We start from the raw sequence: 14,889 nt of genomic DNA, 5'->3' as shown, positions 1-14,889 counted from the left end.
CCATGTTTAGTTCTTTGCCTAATTTTTCTTTTAAGTATTAGACGTAGACTAATAACTAAACAAATTACATATTCCGCGTGTAAACTGCGAGACGAAATTATCAAGCCTAATTAATCCGTCATTACAAATATTTACTGTAGTATCACATTGTCAAATTATGGCGCAATTAGACTTAAAAGATTCGACTCATAATTTACATGTAAACTGTGCAATTGGTTTTTTTTCATCCACATTTAATACTTTATACATATGTCCAAACGTTTGATGTGACATTTTTGACCATTTTTTTTAATCTAAAACACCCGGTCTCGTGTCGCTTTGATAACTGCCTCTCGTCGATCTAACGTACGCCTTTGCGTGTCGACGCGGCCTTTCTCGCTGTCCTGCGTGCGCCGCCACACGGCCCACGGCGAGACGGGCCCCCTCCGTAGCTTGGCGTGTACAACAACGCTGCCGTTGCTGTTGAAACTGCCACCCTTCCTCGCATGTTGCGATAGCATTGGTACATCATCCTCGCATAGTACGTAGGAGTACTACATAGCGACCAGATTACATACGGCCAGTCTCGATTTATCCATCGCGCGTGCCACTGCGGGTCGGTTTGCTGTGTGCTTCGTGGACGAGGAGAGGGAACGAGAGATCGAGCGATCGATGGCGGCTGGCACGGCGTGCCGGCGGTACATCGGGCCACTCCTGTGCGTCAACCTCGTCATGCACGCCGCCGTCCTGGGCCTCGCCGGGTGGTCTCTCAACAAGTTCATCGACGGCGAGACGCACCACCGTACGTACCAAACAGCCACCACGTATTATCGATCGTGACATCTGGTGGCGTCCTGGCGGTGGCGCCGCCCGGCCGCCCGGAGCGCCGCGCGTTGACGCGATCGCCCTGTGCTTGTGCATCTACCTGCAGATCTTGGAGGGAACACGTCGTCGGGGTACCTGCTAGTCTTCTCGCTGATGGCCGGGGTGGTCGGCGTGTGCTCGGTGCTCCCCAGGCTGCTCCATGTCAGGGCGTGGCGCGGCGAGACCCTGGCTGCGGCGGCGTCCACCGGACTCGTCTCCTGGGCGCTCACCGCCCTCTCCTTCGGGTTAACCGCTCTCTGCGCGCTCACTCCGGCAGCTTACAGCCTTACACACTACTACAATCCAACCACACTTGGCTGGAGATTTGATCCGTAATCTCATATGGTGCTTCTCTGTTCTTACCATTCGCAGCCTCGCGTGCAAGCACATCACTCTAGGGAACCGAGGAAGGCGGCTGGTACGTACAGTGCACCACTCCTCGCTCGCATCTGTTACGTGCCGTTTCTTTCTTTTGTTCCTGTCATTTCGATTACGAACGTTTTATGGGCATGTCTTTGCGAGCAGAGGACGTTGGAGGCGTTCATCGCGATCTTGACGCTGACGCAGCTGCTGTATCTGATTCTGCTCCACACCGGCTCTCTGGGTAGCAGCATGACGCTTGGCCTGAGCCGCAGGAACTGCGACGACGACGAGGAGCTGCGCTGCGACGAGATTCCTCGTGAAGAACTCTACACGAACAAGAAGCCAGCCATAGTCGCGGGTGCATGACCATCGTCCATGACAATCTGTTTCTTTTTTCTTTTTCTTTTTTTTTTGGGGGGGGGTTCACTGTGTTTGTAGTTCAGTTACTGGCTTACTGGTTGTCAGAATAGGATCTCTTTCATCTTCTAGGGCCCCTTTAATTCATAGGATTGACAAAGAATTTTTATAGTATTTAAATTTCTATGGATTTTTTACTACATGTCCCTTTGATTCATAGGAAAGAAATGAAACTTTCCATACAATTGTATTCTTATGCTTCACATTTCATAGGAAAAATAGCAAGAGGTGTGACCTCTTTGTAAACTTTCCTTTGTTTTTCCCATAGCACTATCAAAGGACTCCTATTGTCTTTCATGTGTTTGCTGATTTCTATAGGATTTAAGAAACCTACTACTTCAATTCCTGCGTTTTTCCTATTTCTATGTTTTTCCTATCCTACGAATTAAAGGGGCCCTTACCACATGAAGTCTCGACAAACACTATCTGATAGCAGGATCGTAGTACTACAATTTTCATTCTCTCCTATAGTGAATTTGACACCACGTGTGGAACACTTGGAACCTTGCAGGAACAAAAAACATATCATCCCCTGGGAAAATATCCGATTCTCCGTCAAAAAAAAAATCCGATTCAAACAAATCTAAATCTGGATTAACCAGGAGAATTTGGTATCATGACCTTTGCGATTAAGATGGATACTTATCACGGTTTGCAGAGCACGAAAAGATCACAACCAGACCAAACTAACTAATTAAACATGACCACGACAACGCCGGCAAACTGACCATGAAACGTAGTAGGAGTACTAACCGATACAGTCACACACATGGCTACGCATTGAGAAAAGACTAACGAGCAATCGAACAGGGCGGACTAGCTCAGACTGACCATTTTCTTTTGCGAGCCAACAGAATAGGCTAGCTAGATGGCCCTGACGGCGAGCTTCATGCCGGCCTTGCAGTGCCCCGGCTCGGTGCAGATGAAGTAGTGCGTGCCCTTGCGGAGCGTCACCTTGTCGCGCCCGCTCCGCATCTTCCTGACGCCCTTCGGCACCGTGCAGCTCCGGTACGCCGCCAGGTCCACGGCCGCCACGTCGTGCACCACCGCGTTGTACTTGAACTCTGCAGGCCACCCACAATGCCACATACATGCATACATAAATTGATCAATACTGATAGACCAGACCAGCACGCAGATTAGAACAGATGCAGAGCGCGCGGCCGCGGGCATATTACCGAGCACGTCACCGGCGCGGAAGGTCTTGCCCTTGGCCCAGCCCTCGGCGTAGAACCTCCACCCGCTGCTGTCGCCAACGGTGTACCTGGCCGCCTCGGCGAGCGGCGCGGCGCTCATCACGAGGAACCCGACGATCACCACCGCCGCCGCCGCGCCAAGAACGGCTGCCCCGTTGCATGCACTGCCTCTTCCCCGAGCCGCCATCGATCGATCGAACAAACACGCACGGTGGTTTTTCGATCGAACTCGGCTGAACCTTGAACACTGGATCGAGCTAGCTGCTCAGTTGCGCTAGCTGACCTCCACGGCGTGGCGTTTTATAGCGCGAGCTCGTGACGTGCAGCCGGATTAATTTGTCATGGGAGCGCGCGCGAGTGGGGGTGGGTGCGCGTGAGACCGGGGTTCCCCGGCATTGGCAGCAGCTAGGGTCTCGCGCTTTGATTAGTAAGCTAATGTAAACCAGCCGGCCGGTGTGGCCGAAGGGCGGAGAAACGCAACAAAAAATGTGAGATCGCCTAGGAGGAGGCAGGGGGCAGAGAAAAATGCACAAGTTTATTGGGCGCTCTGCTCTCCTGAGGCCTCTTGTTGGCTTCTTCCCCACACACGGATGCTTTGCACATCTGCTTTGCTTGATTGGATGTGATTTTTGCTCACTTTCCGCGGCGATTCTAGAGAGCTACTCGATCTTGCTTATCGTAAAGACAAATGATCTGCCCTAAAATGTTGCAGTGCAAAAATTCTCTCGTGCAGATGCAGCTTTCTCATTTCGTTGCAGAGCAGGAAACCGATCTTTGGAGTATACTTGTCGTGGACGCGAAGAGTTATCATTTTGTTTCTCCCCAGTTGCAGCAGTTACTCCTTTTTGTTGAAGACGCGTAGTAGATGCGTCCACACAGAAATAATCTCAGGTTAGTGCCCCGTAACTTACTGTAATCCCCCAATTATGTCTTTGATCATATTTTACGCTTTACGAGCCGCGTGCTTGGACGCCGACATAGTTCATGGAAACCCTCAAGATGGCACCTGTTTGGCTGTTTGTGCGTGGTTGAGATCCATGATCTTATCTGACCCGCGATCCTCGTAGTCGTGGCCGTTTTTAAGGACAAATGATTCGTCTTAATTGGACGGACCTTGGTTGTCTCCCATGATATTGGGAGGCGAACAGATTGAGCTGTGTCGTCCAACGTTTCACGTCTGTAGTGTAGACTGCAGGTCAACTAAACTACGGATATCGTGACAAATTATTGGGGGTACTTAAATTAGTAATTGGGTTGGGACTCACTCCATTTTATATTATAAGATATTTTAACTTTTCTAAAATCAAATTTCTTTAATTCAAATAAGTTTATAAAAGAACTTAATAACATTTTTTTACACAAAACAGATATACTATCCAACGTATACTCAATCGGCCTGTTCGGTGGCACTGACTGCTGCAGCGTAACAGCTATAGTGGCTACAGCAGCCAGCCAACAGTTGTTCTAGCTGCAACTAGACAAAAACGGTTGCCTGCAAAATGCTAAATTTGTTCACATTCAAAAGTGGGAGGGAGGGTGTAGTGTGGGCGATGCGATGGGAGATGTGAACTAGAAGAGGGGTGTCATATTTTTTTTTGCCAGAAACTAACCTTTTCTCTCCATCGTTACATGCTTATAGTGGAGTGGGCTGCAGCCGTTTCCACAGCCCAGCAGCTGGGCTGTGCAGCACAGACAGACCACTGCAACCGAACGGCTAGGCTATGCAGCACAACCCAAACAGCTGCGAAAACAGGCTACCGAACATACCCAATACTATTAGATTTAATGAATCTAATTTGCAGTTGTAGATGCTATTGACTTTTTCATAAACTTAACTAAACTTAAAAAATAATTAGAAAAAGAAATCAAATCATCTTACAACATGATTGTCGCATGCATCGTGGTAGATATGTCCACACATAAAGATGTTAGATGTGGCTGTGTACATCTCTTGAGATGTAGAGGCCGGGTTTTATTTAAATCCATTATTAAAAAAACATAAAGATCTTAGGTCAGTGCGGGTGGTAACAGATATCGTCGTGTGGTTATATGACCTATACTCCATCTAACATGAATATCGATCCTATATCGCTATCTCCACCGTCAGTATGGGAGTGAGTGGAGGACTAATCTTCAGTCCTTTGCACTTGGCAGCTCAGCTTAAGTCGGACATGGGCTAGATTTAAACGGGACAACTTCAAATGACTACTTTGGGTCCGCTTGTCTATGATGGCGTCCGTCGATGGCCCGTATAAACTGTGAATTATGGGCCCTTTTGGGCTTTGTTCTAGTCAGAGGCTCAAAGTCCACGAATAAATTCTCGTCAACTGCGGCCTGGCATTCACGGCGAACTCCAGTCCACGAAACTGCGGTACTTAATCCTTTTCTTCTCTACCGTTATAAAAACTGTATATGAGTCGGTTTTTAATTTCGTTCCCTTTAGGAAATATATATCCGTATTTTCAGTCGGTTTTTAAGTTCGTCCGCTTTTAGAAATACAGAAGAACTCGTATAATAAATCTCTATAAAAAAACTTTCATGCTAACTCGAGACGATCGAACTCCTGACTGCAGCTCATGAATATATATATATATATATATATATATATATATATATATATATATATATATATATATATATATATATATATATATATATATATATATATATATATATATATATATATATATATATATATATATATATATATATATATATATATATATATATATATATATACCTGGGCACCATGGTATCTAATGCACAAAATTACTCAAATTTTTCAAAATTTTCAAATTGTGAGTATATACCTAGTTATAATAATTTGATTCATACCTATACTTATCAACAAAACAACTCAAATTTAACTTTATTTCACAATCCATGATTACATACCTAACTAATTATATGTATGGATGCTATATACCTAGAATCAAAATCTAACAAAAACAAGTTCAAATTCAGTTCAAACTTGCTTTAAACTAGTTAGTAAAGTAGTTAATGTTAATACCTAAAGTAGTTAATATATATATATTTAGGTATTAATATTAACTACTTTACTAACTAGTTGAAAGCAAGTTTGAACTGAATTTGAACTTGTTTTTGTTAGATTTTGATTCTAGGTATATAGCATCCATACATATAATTAGTTAGGTATGTAATCATGGATTGTGAAATAAAGTTAAATTTGAGTTGTTTTGTTGATAGGTATAGGTATGAATCGAATTCTTATAACTAGGTATATACTCACAATTTGAAAATTTTGAAAAATTTGAGTGATTTTGTGCATTTGAAACCATGGTGCCCGGGCACCATGGTGCCCCATATGAGTGTCCTATATATATATATATATAAAAGTGAATTCACATGGTAAATTTCATTTTAGCTAAACCGTATAGCAATAATAAAATTAAAATAGCTTTCACTCATTGCAACACACGGGCATTTTTTTCAGGTTCCACAGCCAAACGACGCATTGCGGCCCTGTTTAGTTCCCCAAAAACTTTTCGCAAAAACATCACATCGAATCTTTGACACATGTATAGAGCATTAAATATATATAAAAAGAAAAACTAATGCACAGTTTGCATGTAAATCACGAGATGAATCTTTTGAGCCTAATTAGTCCATGATTAGCTATAAAGTGCTACAGTAATTCACATGTGCTAATGACGGTTTAATTAGGCTCAAAAGATTTGTTTAACAGTTTCCAAGCGAGTTATGAAATTAGTTTTTTCATTCGTGTCCAAAAATCACTTCCAACATCCGATCAAATGTCCGATGTGACACCAAAAAATTTTCATTTTACCAAGTTAAACGGGCCTTGTTATTGGAGCAGCTGATTCGACTAAACCCGAGTGCGGCAAGTTTATTCGACGATTCGTCATTCCACATTATTTCATGTCCATATGTTCTCGAACTTTCGAGAGTAGAATCCATTGTTTTTTACACGCATTCTTAGATGTTCTGGAACTTTCTATTCCCCTCATCAGTTCAGAGTCCCCTTCACCAGGACAACATTACAAAAGTTACACCCGAATTGATTAACGAGCACAGATCTCTCTTTCCACGCTACGCATCCGACACCTGTTCCATTTAAAATCCGCCCGGGCCGACGTGGCCGCCTGCGCGGCCACAACCCTCTCCCCGCGACGTAATTAAACTAATCCCCGCTTAACCCAAATCTTCCCCTCCTAATCCCTTTCGCCGCGCTCCGTTCCCTCCCTCCTCTCGTCCCCTTCGCCAAAAAAGCCGAACTCCACTGCGCCAATTTTCCTGCCTTTTCTACCCCCCACTTGGAATTCTGGAAACATCGATTCGATCCTTCTAGACCCTTCTCCGCCCCCGTTTTAAAGTGCGCCGGCCTCCCACCCGTCGCTTCATCGCTCGCGGTCGCAGTCGCAGTCGCCCACACCCTTGCCGCACCATGGCTGGAACCCGCGGCGGATTCGAGGTACGGAGAGAAGTTTCTAGACCCCCCATTCTGCTTCTTCTGCTGCAGCTAGATCTCGGTTTCGTTTGTTTGGATTTCGTGTGTGGCGTGGTTTGCGTTACGGTGATCATGAGCTCGTTGGGAGATCTGGGGGTCTGGTTTTCTAGGGTTTCGCGTTTGGATTATCATGGGGGAGTAGGGGGGATTCCGGGCTTCAAGGGGTTGGAAACCTCGGGTTGTTTCTAACGACATTTGTAGATGATTTGCTAGATTCCTTCAGATCTTACAAACTGTAAGTCCGCACTGCAGATATCTGTTTCGGAATCATAGTTCGTACTCAAATATCTGATTTGATCCAGTATTGTATTCTGGGAAAAGAAATAAACTAACTGAGATTGGCCAGTTTGCATGCTCCATTTTGTTAGCTGAATTTGCCTCATGCTGATGACCCATTAAAGTATTTAGCATTGTGCCGTTTATCGACATTCTAGAATCCATTCGAGCATAGGCAATTATTTGTTTATGACTGATTCAATTTTCAAGTAGCAGCTACGCTATATTCTGTGCTTATTGCTTTGTAGGTCACTCAATGTGCATTTCTCAAATATATATATTTTTTTATATTTTGCTTGACTAGTTATTGCACATGGTGGCACCAAGCATGAGGCAACAACTGCATTACTTGCAAGAAAGGCACAAGTAAGACCTCTCACAAGTAAGACAGTAAACTCATGTAGCTCATTCTTATATGTATTGTGTAATTCTTCCGTGGTTGTCACAGAAGACCAATCTATACCAAGTGATGGTAATTATTGAATTACCTTTTTCTTTGGAAATAATTAGTTTTGGAACTCAAAGTTGATAGCACCACTTTTAATTCAAAATCAATTAAATACAGGCATTACCATTTTAATGTGGTATGGGCTTTTCTAAGTGGAACTTTCAATTGCTGAGATTTTAGTGGTTAACTCCAGTGTATTGCATCAGGAGCCGTTCATGTTTAACAGAAGATTTATTTCTTAGTTGCAGACTTGCAGTAGAATACTACTAATAATAAATGTTGCGACACGTGAAATTGTGAATCAATGACATGACATGATACATGGGCCTTCTATCCAACCACCTCTCTCTAGCATACACGGTATTTGCAGCACCAGTATGAGTGTTGCTGCTTTGAATTGGGTTGGATGCACCTTCATCTGTAACACCACTTGAACAGCCATGAGTAAGGGCTGACTGTTAAGTCTGAGTAGACATGTTCAACAGCCATTATTCACCATGTGCAATACATAACAGTTTTCGCCAGTAGCTCACACCCCTTCCTTCTTAGGCATAGTGACAACTCTTTTTTCATCACCAAAGCACCTTCCTGGTAAACATTGTTACAACCTTTTCAGTCCAAAGACTTTTCAGAGTTTTGGTTGAGCTTTTCTAGAAAGCAATAGAGAGTAAGCAGGGTTACAAACTTATACTACGTATTTCTTATTACACCACAGTCATTACATGAGCATCCGACAACATAATCTGTCCAGTCTGTAGTCTGTACACTTTTTTATTGTCTCAGCTATCACAAAAATACTACTTGCATCTGAAAGGCTTTGTGCTTGTTTGAAATTGATCACTTATCGTCCAGCTTGTACGGCATAGTCTTAAGGCAGATGAAGTCTGCTACATATGAAAACATACGTGCTTGATTGAGCTTCCCCTTCTTTGAGTAATGCAATTTATGTATTCTAGATAAGAAATACTTACCCCAGTTCTGGAGCAGCTGTTTTGCTGCACTCCCCTTCTCTTTGCTGTGATTGGCTCAATTCAAGACTAGGAGGCATATTAGCATTTTGTATGATACGAAAGCTGTATGGAGTGCTGGAACTTTCATTTGCATCTGTGGCACCTCTCTGTTCACAGGCCTGAAGCTGAAATCAAGTTGTTCCTTTAGTTGCTTGGGATAATGTGTTAACATGTAGTCACAAGTTTCTAAGAGAATTTTGCATCGAACCTTGTTATACAGTTCCAATTTTTGTTGCGACATGACATTTAGGCTTCTAGAAAGTTCGATGTTTTCCTGGTGAATTAGGCTTCCCTGAAGTAAAGTTAATATTTAGTACACAAAATTCACAATATTCCATGCATGTTCTTTTGCATTGAAATAATGAAATGACATTAAGTGCAAGGGGTAAACCTTCACATGTAACTCCTCGATTTCACTTTTCAAAAGATTGTCCTGTTTGATAGGTGTTTACTGTATCATCATTAGCCTATAGCAAATCAAAAGCAAAAATACGGATATTGAAGAGCACAAGGAATATAACCTTTCTCATTCTGATATTACGTAGACTTATTTCAAGCCTATTCTCTAAACCTTGTAGGTCTCTAACACCTAGGCCAGAAAGCTCCTCACCCATCAGTTGCCTACAACCATGCAAAAGAGTAATCTCAGCAGTTCAAGAAGTCCCAATCTATATGCCACTACAGCTCTCTTCTGTCGACATGGTTTGAGACAGGCCAAACTTATTTGTTAAAGAAACTTAGGAATACTATTAAAATAAATCTGACAGTGAATATTCTAATTATATTCCTAAAATTTTCCTTCAAGTATTTAAGCATCTTTTGGTGGTTCTTATACAATTCCATGTGACATTTAAATTGTTGATAAACTACTTTCTTGATAAATCTGACAGTGAATATTCTGATTATATTCCTAAAGTTTTCCTTCAAGTATTTAAGCATCTTTTGGTGGTTCTTATACAATTCCATGTGGCATTTAAATTGTTGATAAACTACTTTCTTGATGAATTTTATATTAATGTATGATCAATTTCCATTGCAGAATCATTAGATGATTACTTGTGGCTTTCTTGCAAGTTGTGCAGTTGCTGCCTCAAGCTTGCTGCCTCCCTCTGCCAAATCTATCAGCAAAAAAAGAAAATCATGTCAGTTTCCTTGAACTATATACATATGATTAATCTAGAAACGCAGTATGTTGCCAAAAATCACACACAACTCAATCACATATGCATTTGAGATGAGGTAAAATGCTATCTGATTCACATAGTTCCAATATCTCAAGATGTGGGATATGCGTAGCACAAGTGCATCAGAGTGTTATAGTTGTTCAGTCTTCAGTACTTATTATTCTAGATTAATTTGGACCAACTTGTCAATTCAGCTGACACTTGTTTTTGTCTAGTGCTCCAGTAGCTTGGTTGTTTCATCATCATTAGACTTTTAAACCTTTGGTCCTAAACTCCTAGCTGAAAAATTTGCACACTGAACTTCCCTGTGTTCTAAGGAAAAAAAAAATCTAGACATAACCTTGCTGATCTGTATTATGGACTGGCCATTGGAGTGCATAATGCATAACTGCTGATCACTTTGTTGGCACAAAACTTACGCATAGACATAGGAGGTACTTATGTATAATTGTATCTTTAATCAGGACTTTGTTTTCAACCATTTTGTTGATATAACAGTTATACTGTAGTAATGATGAGTACAGTCTCCAATGTAAACTCAGGGCAAATCAGATTTATCCCTTTTTGGTGCTTGGTATCTTTTTGTATTTTTCATGAGCGATGGCATTTTTGAACCCAAAATAGAGGGAAAGAGAAGGATCTCTGTGGGGGCATGCTATGTACTACAGTTCTTTGAGACCATGTAGGTGTGGATGCTTGTTTTGACCTTTTCCTTAACATATAGAAAGAATAAACATTAAATAAATGATGACATGGAAATGAAATTCATAAAGGAGTACATAAGCTAGTACTCCTGAAAATATCACTTCATATTCCCCCATGATTCAGTAACATGAATATCATACCATCAGCAGCAGTGAAATTTTTATGCGTAGACGGTTTGTTTCTTAAGGTATATATTTTTTATGTTTACAATTGTCTGTCGAGTTTACTGGTCAATTGAGCAACAACGGTACTTTTAACTGTTAATATCACTTGGTTTGCTATGTATCCTTGTTGTTCTGGCTTTGTTGCTTTACAGCCATTCTGCTTACGCTATTGGCATCTGTTATTTAGAAAACCATTTTCTAACAGTTTTTAGATTTCCTTTCGAGTCTCCAACTGTTTTTAACCTCCAAGTTGCCACATAATGCATAAATATACCGAGTAAGTTTGCCCCCCTCTGAAATATGGATGTTAGATACTCAGACAGGTTCAGTATGTGTTGGGTGTTGTTTTCTGAGTTTGTGGTTGTCATAAGATGCAGCGAAATTACTGCGCTGTATCTTGGACCAATGCAATCAGCGAAGTCCTTATCGTGCCAAAAGGTACGTATGCACCTATAATCTGCCCCTTTTTTTTTTCGCGAATCGCCTTATGATCTTCATACGCTTCTTTGGCTGAACGTTCGATGTCAGGATGTGCATGGATTTTCCATCATTTGCAAACTTGAGGATGGCCTGCCCTGATGCCCTCAGATGCTGATGAAGTGTGTGGTTCATGAAAACGTGAGAAGCTAAGTAGTGGAGTAACGGGAGTGAGTACCAGTGTGGCCACTATGAAGAAAGTTAATTACTGAGAAATTAAGACTTGAGCATGTTATTTTCAAGCAACTTGTACAGCATTATATTGCACTACCATCAAATGCTTCTCCTGCCTATACAATACTCTGCAAGCTCTTGTATTGTACACTGTTTTATCTTGTTTAAAGTATGCTTGTTTTTGCTTATGTTGAGATTACGAATTGCTCGGTTACTTTCGTCCTATGCATTACTGTTGATGCATTAACCGAGGGAGATCGACTAGTGCTTCTTCCTGCTCCAGAACACGCTTGATAATTGAGGAGTTTGCAGGGGCTTAGTTAGATTATGGTTGGGCCCAGTGTCCTAATCTAGGAACCTGCAGCAATCTGCCCCCTTTGGCCCATGCGTGGCTTGCAGCTCTTGCCAACCTCAAGTTCAGAAGATTCTGTACTATCGGATTGTGCGCATATATTGTGCGCATATTCAGCTCCTTTGAGGGGAGTTTGCTGGAGTTCTCCAGTTATAGGAGTTGGTACTATCAGCATTAGGCACAACACGCATCAGTTTTTTATATATGGCATCTGGAAGGAGAAGATAGGAAAATGTTGAGGGCGCTTTGAATCACAGAAATGCAAGTCTAAGTGTAAAACAGATGATTACAAAACACATGAAAAAAATATATAAATGACCGTTTGATTATGCCATTGGAAAAACACAAGAATTCCTCCAAAACTTATACGAGAAAAAGACATTCCATAGGAATTTTGTAAGATTTCATATAATTCATTATTTTGATTTAAAAAGGACTATATAGAAAAAAAAAACTCCTAGAAATGATAACATCTAAAATTCTCATGAATTTTTTTTATAAAAAGGTTTGCGTCTATATATACAGTAAACAATGTATATGTAATTCAGTAACAACCCCTGCTGCATGCCTGCATCAGCCAGAGGGGTTCAGAAATAATTTCTCACTATATTCTTCAGCGTGAGCAGTGCACCATGCCCAGCTGCATGCATGCATGAGAACACAGTGCATTCAGCACTTTAACTAGTTGGCCAATCAGCATCTTATTTATAAAATCAATCTTAAAGAGACTAAAAGCTGTCATTGGTCGTCAGATCAAGATCACATGCGTGTTCTCGTATAGTAACAATTAACAAGATAGCTTATCTTCTTAACCATACCTTAATTTCTGAAGTTGCATTCCCGCCAAGTAGCTCCTCCTTTGCGTTGGTATACCGGTCTATCACAGTTTTCATGCTAGCATGCAAGTAAAGCCAAATGGTTGAGTCAGTTGTTTCATTTTTAGCTAAAACATACAGCTTATATTAAAAAACCTTCAATTTACTTAGACAAAACACACAGATAAATAGATATTTAAAAATCTGGAAATATCTATCTGTCTTTGATGCAGTGGCACGTAAAGCTACCACACTCTAGCTCCAAAAAAATATTTATGCACATGCATGTAAGGCTTCATATATAGAAATGCCATTCTCTGTAAAGATTTGATTGTCAAGATTGCATGCTAAATCTCTTTAATTAATAAGTTTGACCGTGACACATGCCATCTGATTTTGGTACAAATCAACATCACTTGAAACAAAAAAAAAGAGAACAAATTCATCTAATTTTATTAAACGTTAACATGTTAATATTTCTTCGCTATATATCCACCTTGAGTTTCTAAGTTGTAATCAATTCAGAAGAGTGAACATACGTACGCTGAAAAAGGATATATAGCAGAAGAAAAAATTTTCATATTAATTTTGCATTCAATATTTACTCCCTCAGTTCTTGAATAACTGACTTGGTTGACACGGTTGAGTACTACGGCTGTTACTTTGATCACAAATTACTTTTAAATAATTATATGATGATGAATGGAAGTTGTATGGTTATATTTTCTACGCTACATACTTTAATAATATAACATATTTTAAGTGTTTATAAATTTTTTGAAAGAAAAGGAGTGATCAAAACTTAGTAGTGCCAAGTGTCAATTGTTTTCGAGAACGGAGGGAAAATATCACAATTAAACTGACACTATATGCATACATATTGATTGCTATGTAGCTATAGCTTACTAAAAGATCACAAGAATGACTAATAGCCATGCATACATATATGCTTAGCTTGGGTCTTTGTGTTGATAAAAATGCCTCAAAACTTGAAAGGATGAAAAGCTGATCAGACATATACTTGGGTCATTTTGTTGATAAAAACGTCTCAAACTTAAAAGGATGAAAGATTACCAGAACCAGATATATATACCTATCAAGTGAAAGAACAAGGAGAGTTCTTTCAAAAATAAATCAAGAACAAAAGGAGACTTCAAAGCAGATCCGAGAACAACTAAGGAAACTACAATTAAATTAGGGGAAATATACATATATACTTATAAATCCGATGGATTGCTTACTTGGTGCTGGAGAACTCATAGAGCCTGCCGGTGCTGGAGAAGACGACAAGGCCGACCTCCGCATCGCAGAGGATGGATAGCTCCTTCGCCTTCTTCAGAAGCCCGTTCCGACGCTTCGAGAACGTCACCTGCCTGCTCGTCGAGTTGTCTATCCTCCTTATCACTATCTTCCCCCTCCCCATCTCCTCGCTCTCTCCCAGATCTAAGACATCTATCTAATTAACACACGCACGTACAGCAGGTCACAAACCTAGCTAGCTCTAGCTCAAAGAAGGCAAGAAGACAACACAACACAAGAAGTACTAATGATAGGCATACAAGCTAAGGGGAATTATATGGGAGATTGATTAGGAAATTGAAGGCGTGCTCTGATGAACCGATGGGGAAACTGAAGGCCAAAGGCTGGTTAATTAGCTACTATCTTGCAATACCCCGAGAGAGAGAGACAGAGAGAGAGAGAGAGGGAGAGGAGAGAGAGTGGAGAGAAGGCGAAATGGGTGGTTAGGTTATATGCACGAATGGATCGGATGCAGGTGGCTGCAGCTTAATTACCCGCCGGCGCCATGTACTAAACTATACAAAACTTTAATTATTATTGCCACACAAATGGAAAAAGGCTTTGGTGGTGATCGATCGGTGAGGTCATGTGCTTAGGATCCATGTTCATTCTGGATTTCTTGATTTTGTGTCACGGTCACATGTTCATATACGGTAGCACGAATTTGCTACTTTAAA

General features: G+C 41.2%; 3 protein-coding genes and 1 long non-coding RNA gene across 9 annotated transcripts; 2 read left to right on the top strand and 2 right to left on the bottom strand.

Moving 5' to 3' along the window:
- Positions 1-567: 567 nt before the first annotated feature.
- On the top strand, positions 568-1,920 carry LOC4330624 (membrane protein PM19L-like). The gene is made up of 4 exons (XM_015767693.3): positions 568-781; positions 911-1,088; positions 1,216-1,261; positions 1,369-1,920. Exons 1-4 carry the CDS (start codon positions 652-654, stop codon positions 1,570-1,572), a joined length of 558 nt encoding a protein of 185 aa, XP_015623179.1. The 5' UTR covers positions 568-651; the 3' UTR covers positions 1,573-1,920.
- Positions 1,921-2,217: 297 nt separating this feature from the next.
- Positions 2,218-3,092, bottom strand: LOC4330623 (basic blue protein). Its single transcript, XM_015767694.3, has 2 exons — positions 2,802-3,092; positions 2,218-2,687 (listed from the first exon to the last, which is right to left on the bottom strand). Exons 1-2 carry the CDS (start codon positions 3,004-3,006, stop codon positions 2,488-2,490), a joined length of 405 nt encoding a protein of 134 aa, XP_015623180.1. The 5' UTR covers positions 3,007-3,092; the 3' UTR covers positions 2,218-2,487.
- A 4,103-nt stretch (positions 3,093-7,195) lies between these two features.
- Positions 7,196-11,934, top strand: LOC9272559 (uncharacterized). 4 transcript variants are annotated; one of them, XR_003240526.2, is made up of 5 exons: positions 7,196-7,272; positions 7,889-7,950; positions 9,621-9,744; positions 10,082-11,533; positions 11,624-11,934. It is a non-coding gene; the product is annotated as an uncharacterized lncRNA (long non-coding RNA). The 4 variants fall into 4 exon arrangements; XR_003240524.2 differs by having other exon boundaries at positions 7,889-7,966; XR_001543762.3 differs by lacking the exon at positions 9,621-9,744.
- On the bottom strand, positions 8,502-14,670 carry LOC4330621 (MADS-box transcription factor 57-like). Of its 3 annotated transcripts, none has more exons than XM_015771308.2 (8): positions 14,155-14,633; positions 12,917-12,992; positions 10,099-10,160; positions 9,564-9,663; positions 9,434-9,475; positions 9,251-9,334; positions 9,004-9,167; positions 8,502-8,919 (listed from the first exon to the last, which is right to left on the bottom strand). In XM_015771308.2, exons 1-8 carry the CDS (start codon positions 14,334-14,336, stop codon positions 8,901-8,903), a joined length of 729 nt encoding a protein of 242 aa, XP_015626794.1. In that variant the 5' UTR covers positions 14,337-14,633; the 3' UTR covers positions 8,502-8,900. The 3 variants fall into 3 exon arrangements, with proteins under 3 accessions (XP_015626794.1, NP_001388897.1, XP_025878665.1); NM_001401968.1 differs by having other exon boundaries at positions 8,577-8,916; positions 14,155-14,670; XM_026022880.2 differs by lacking the exons at positions 8,502-8,919; positions 9,004-9,167; positions 9,251-9,334; ... (1 more) ...; positions 9,564-9,663; positions 10,099-10,160 and adding an exon at positions 11,778-12,309.
- Positions 14,671-14,889: the final 219 nt, after the last annotated feature.

This window comes from Oryza sativa, chromosome 2, assembly GCF_034140825.1.
Source record: "Oryza sativa Japonica Group chromosome 2, ASM3414082v1".
Classification (NCBI taxonomy): Eukaryota; Viridiplantae; Streptophyta; class Magnoliopsida; order Poales; family Poaceae; genus Oryza; species Oryza sativa.
The sequence above is the reverse complement of the archived record's forward strand: the minus strand, read 5'-3'. Positions and strand labels throughout refer to the sequence as shown.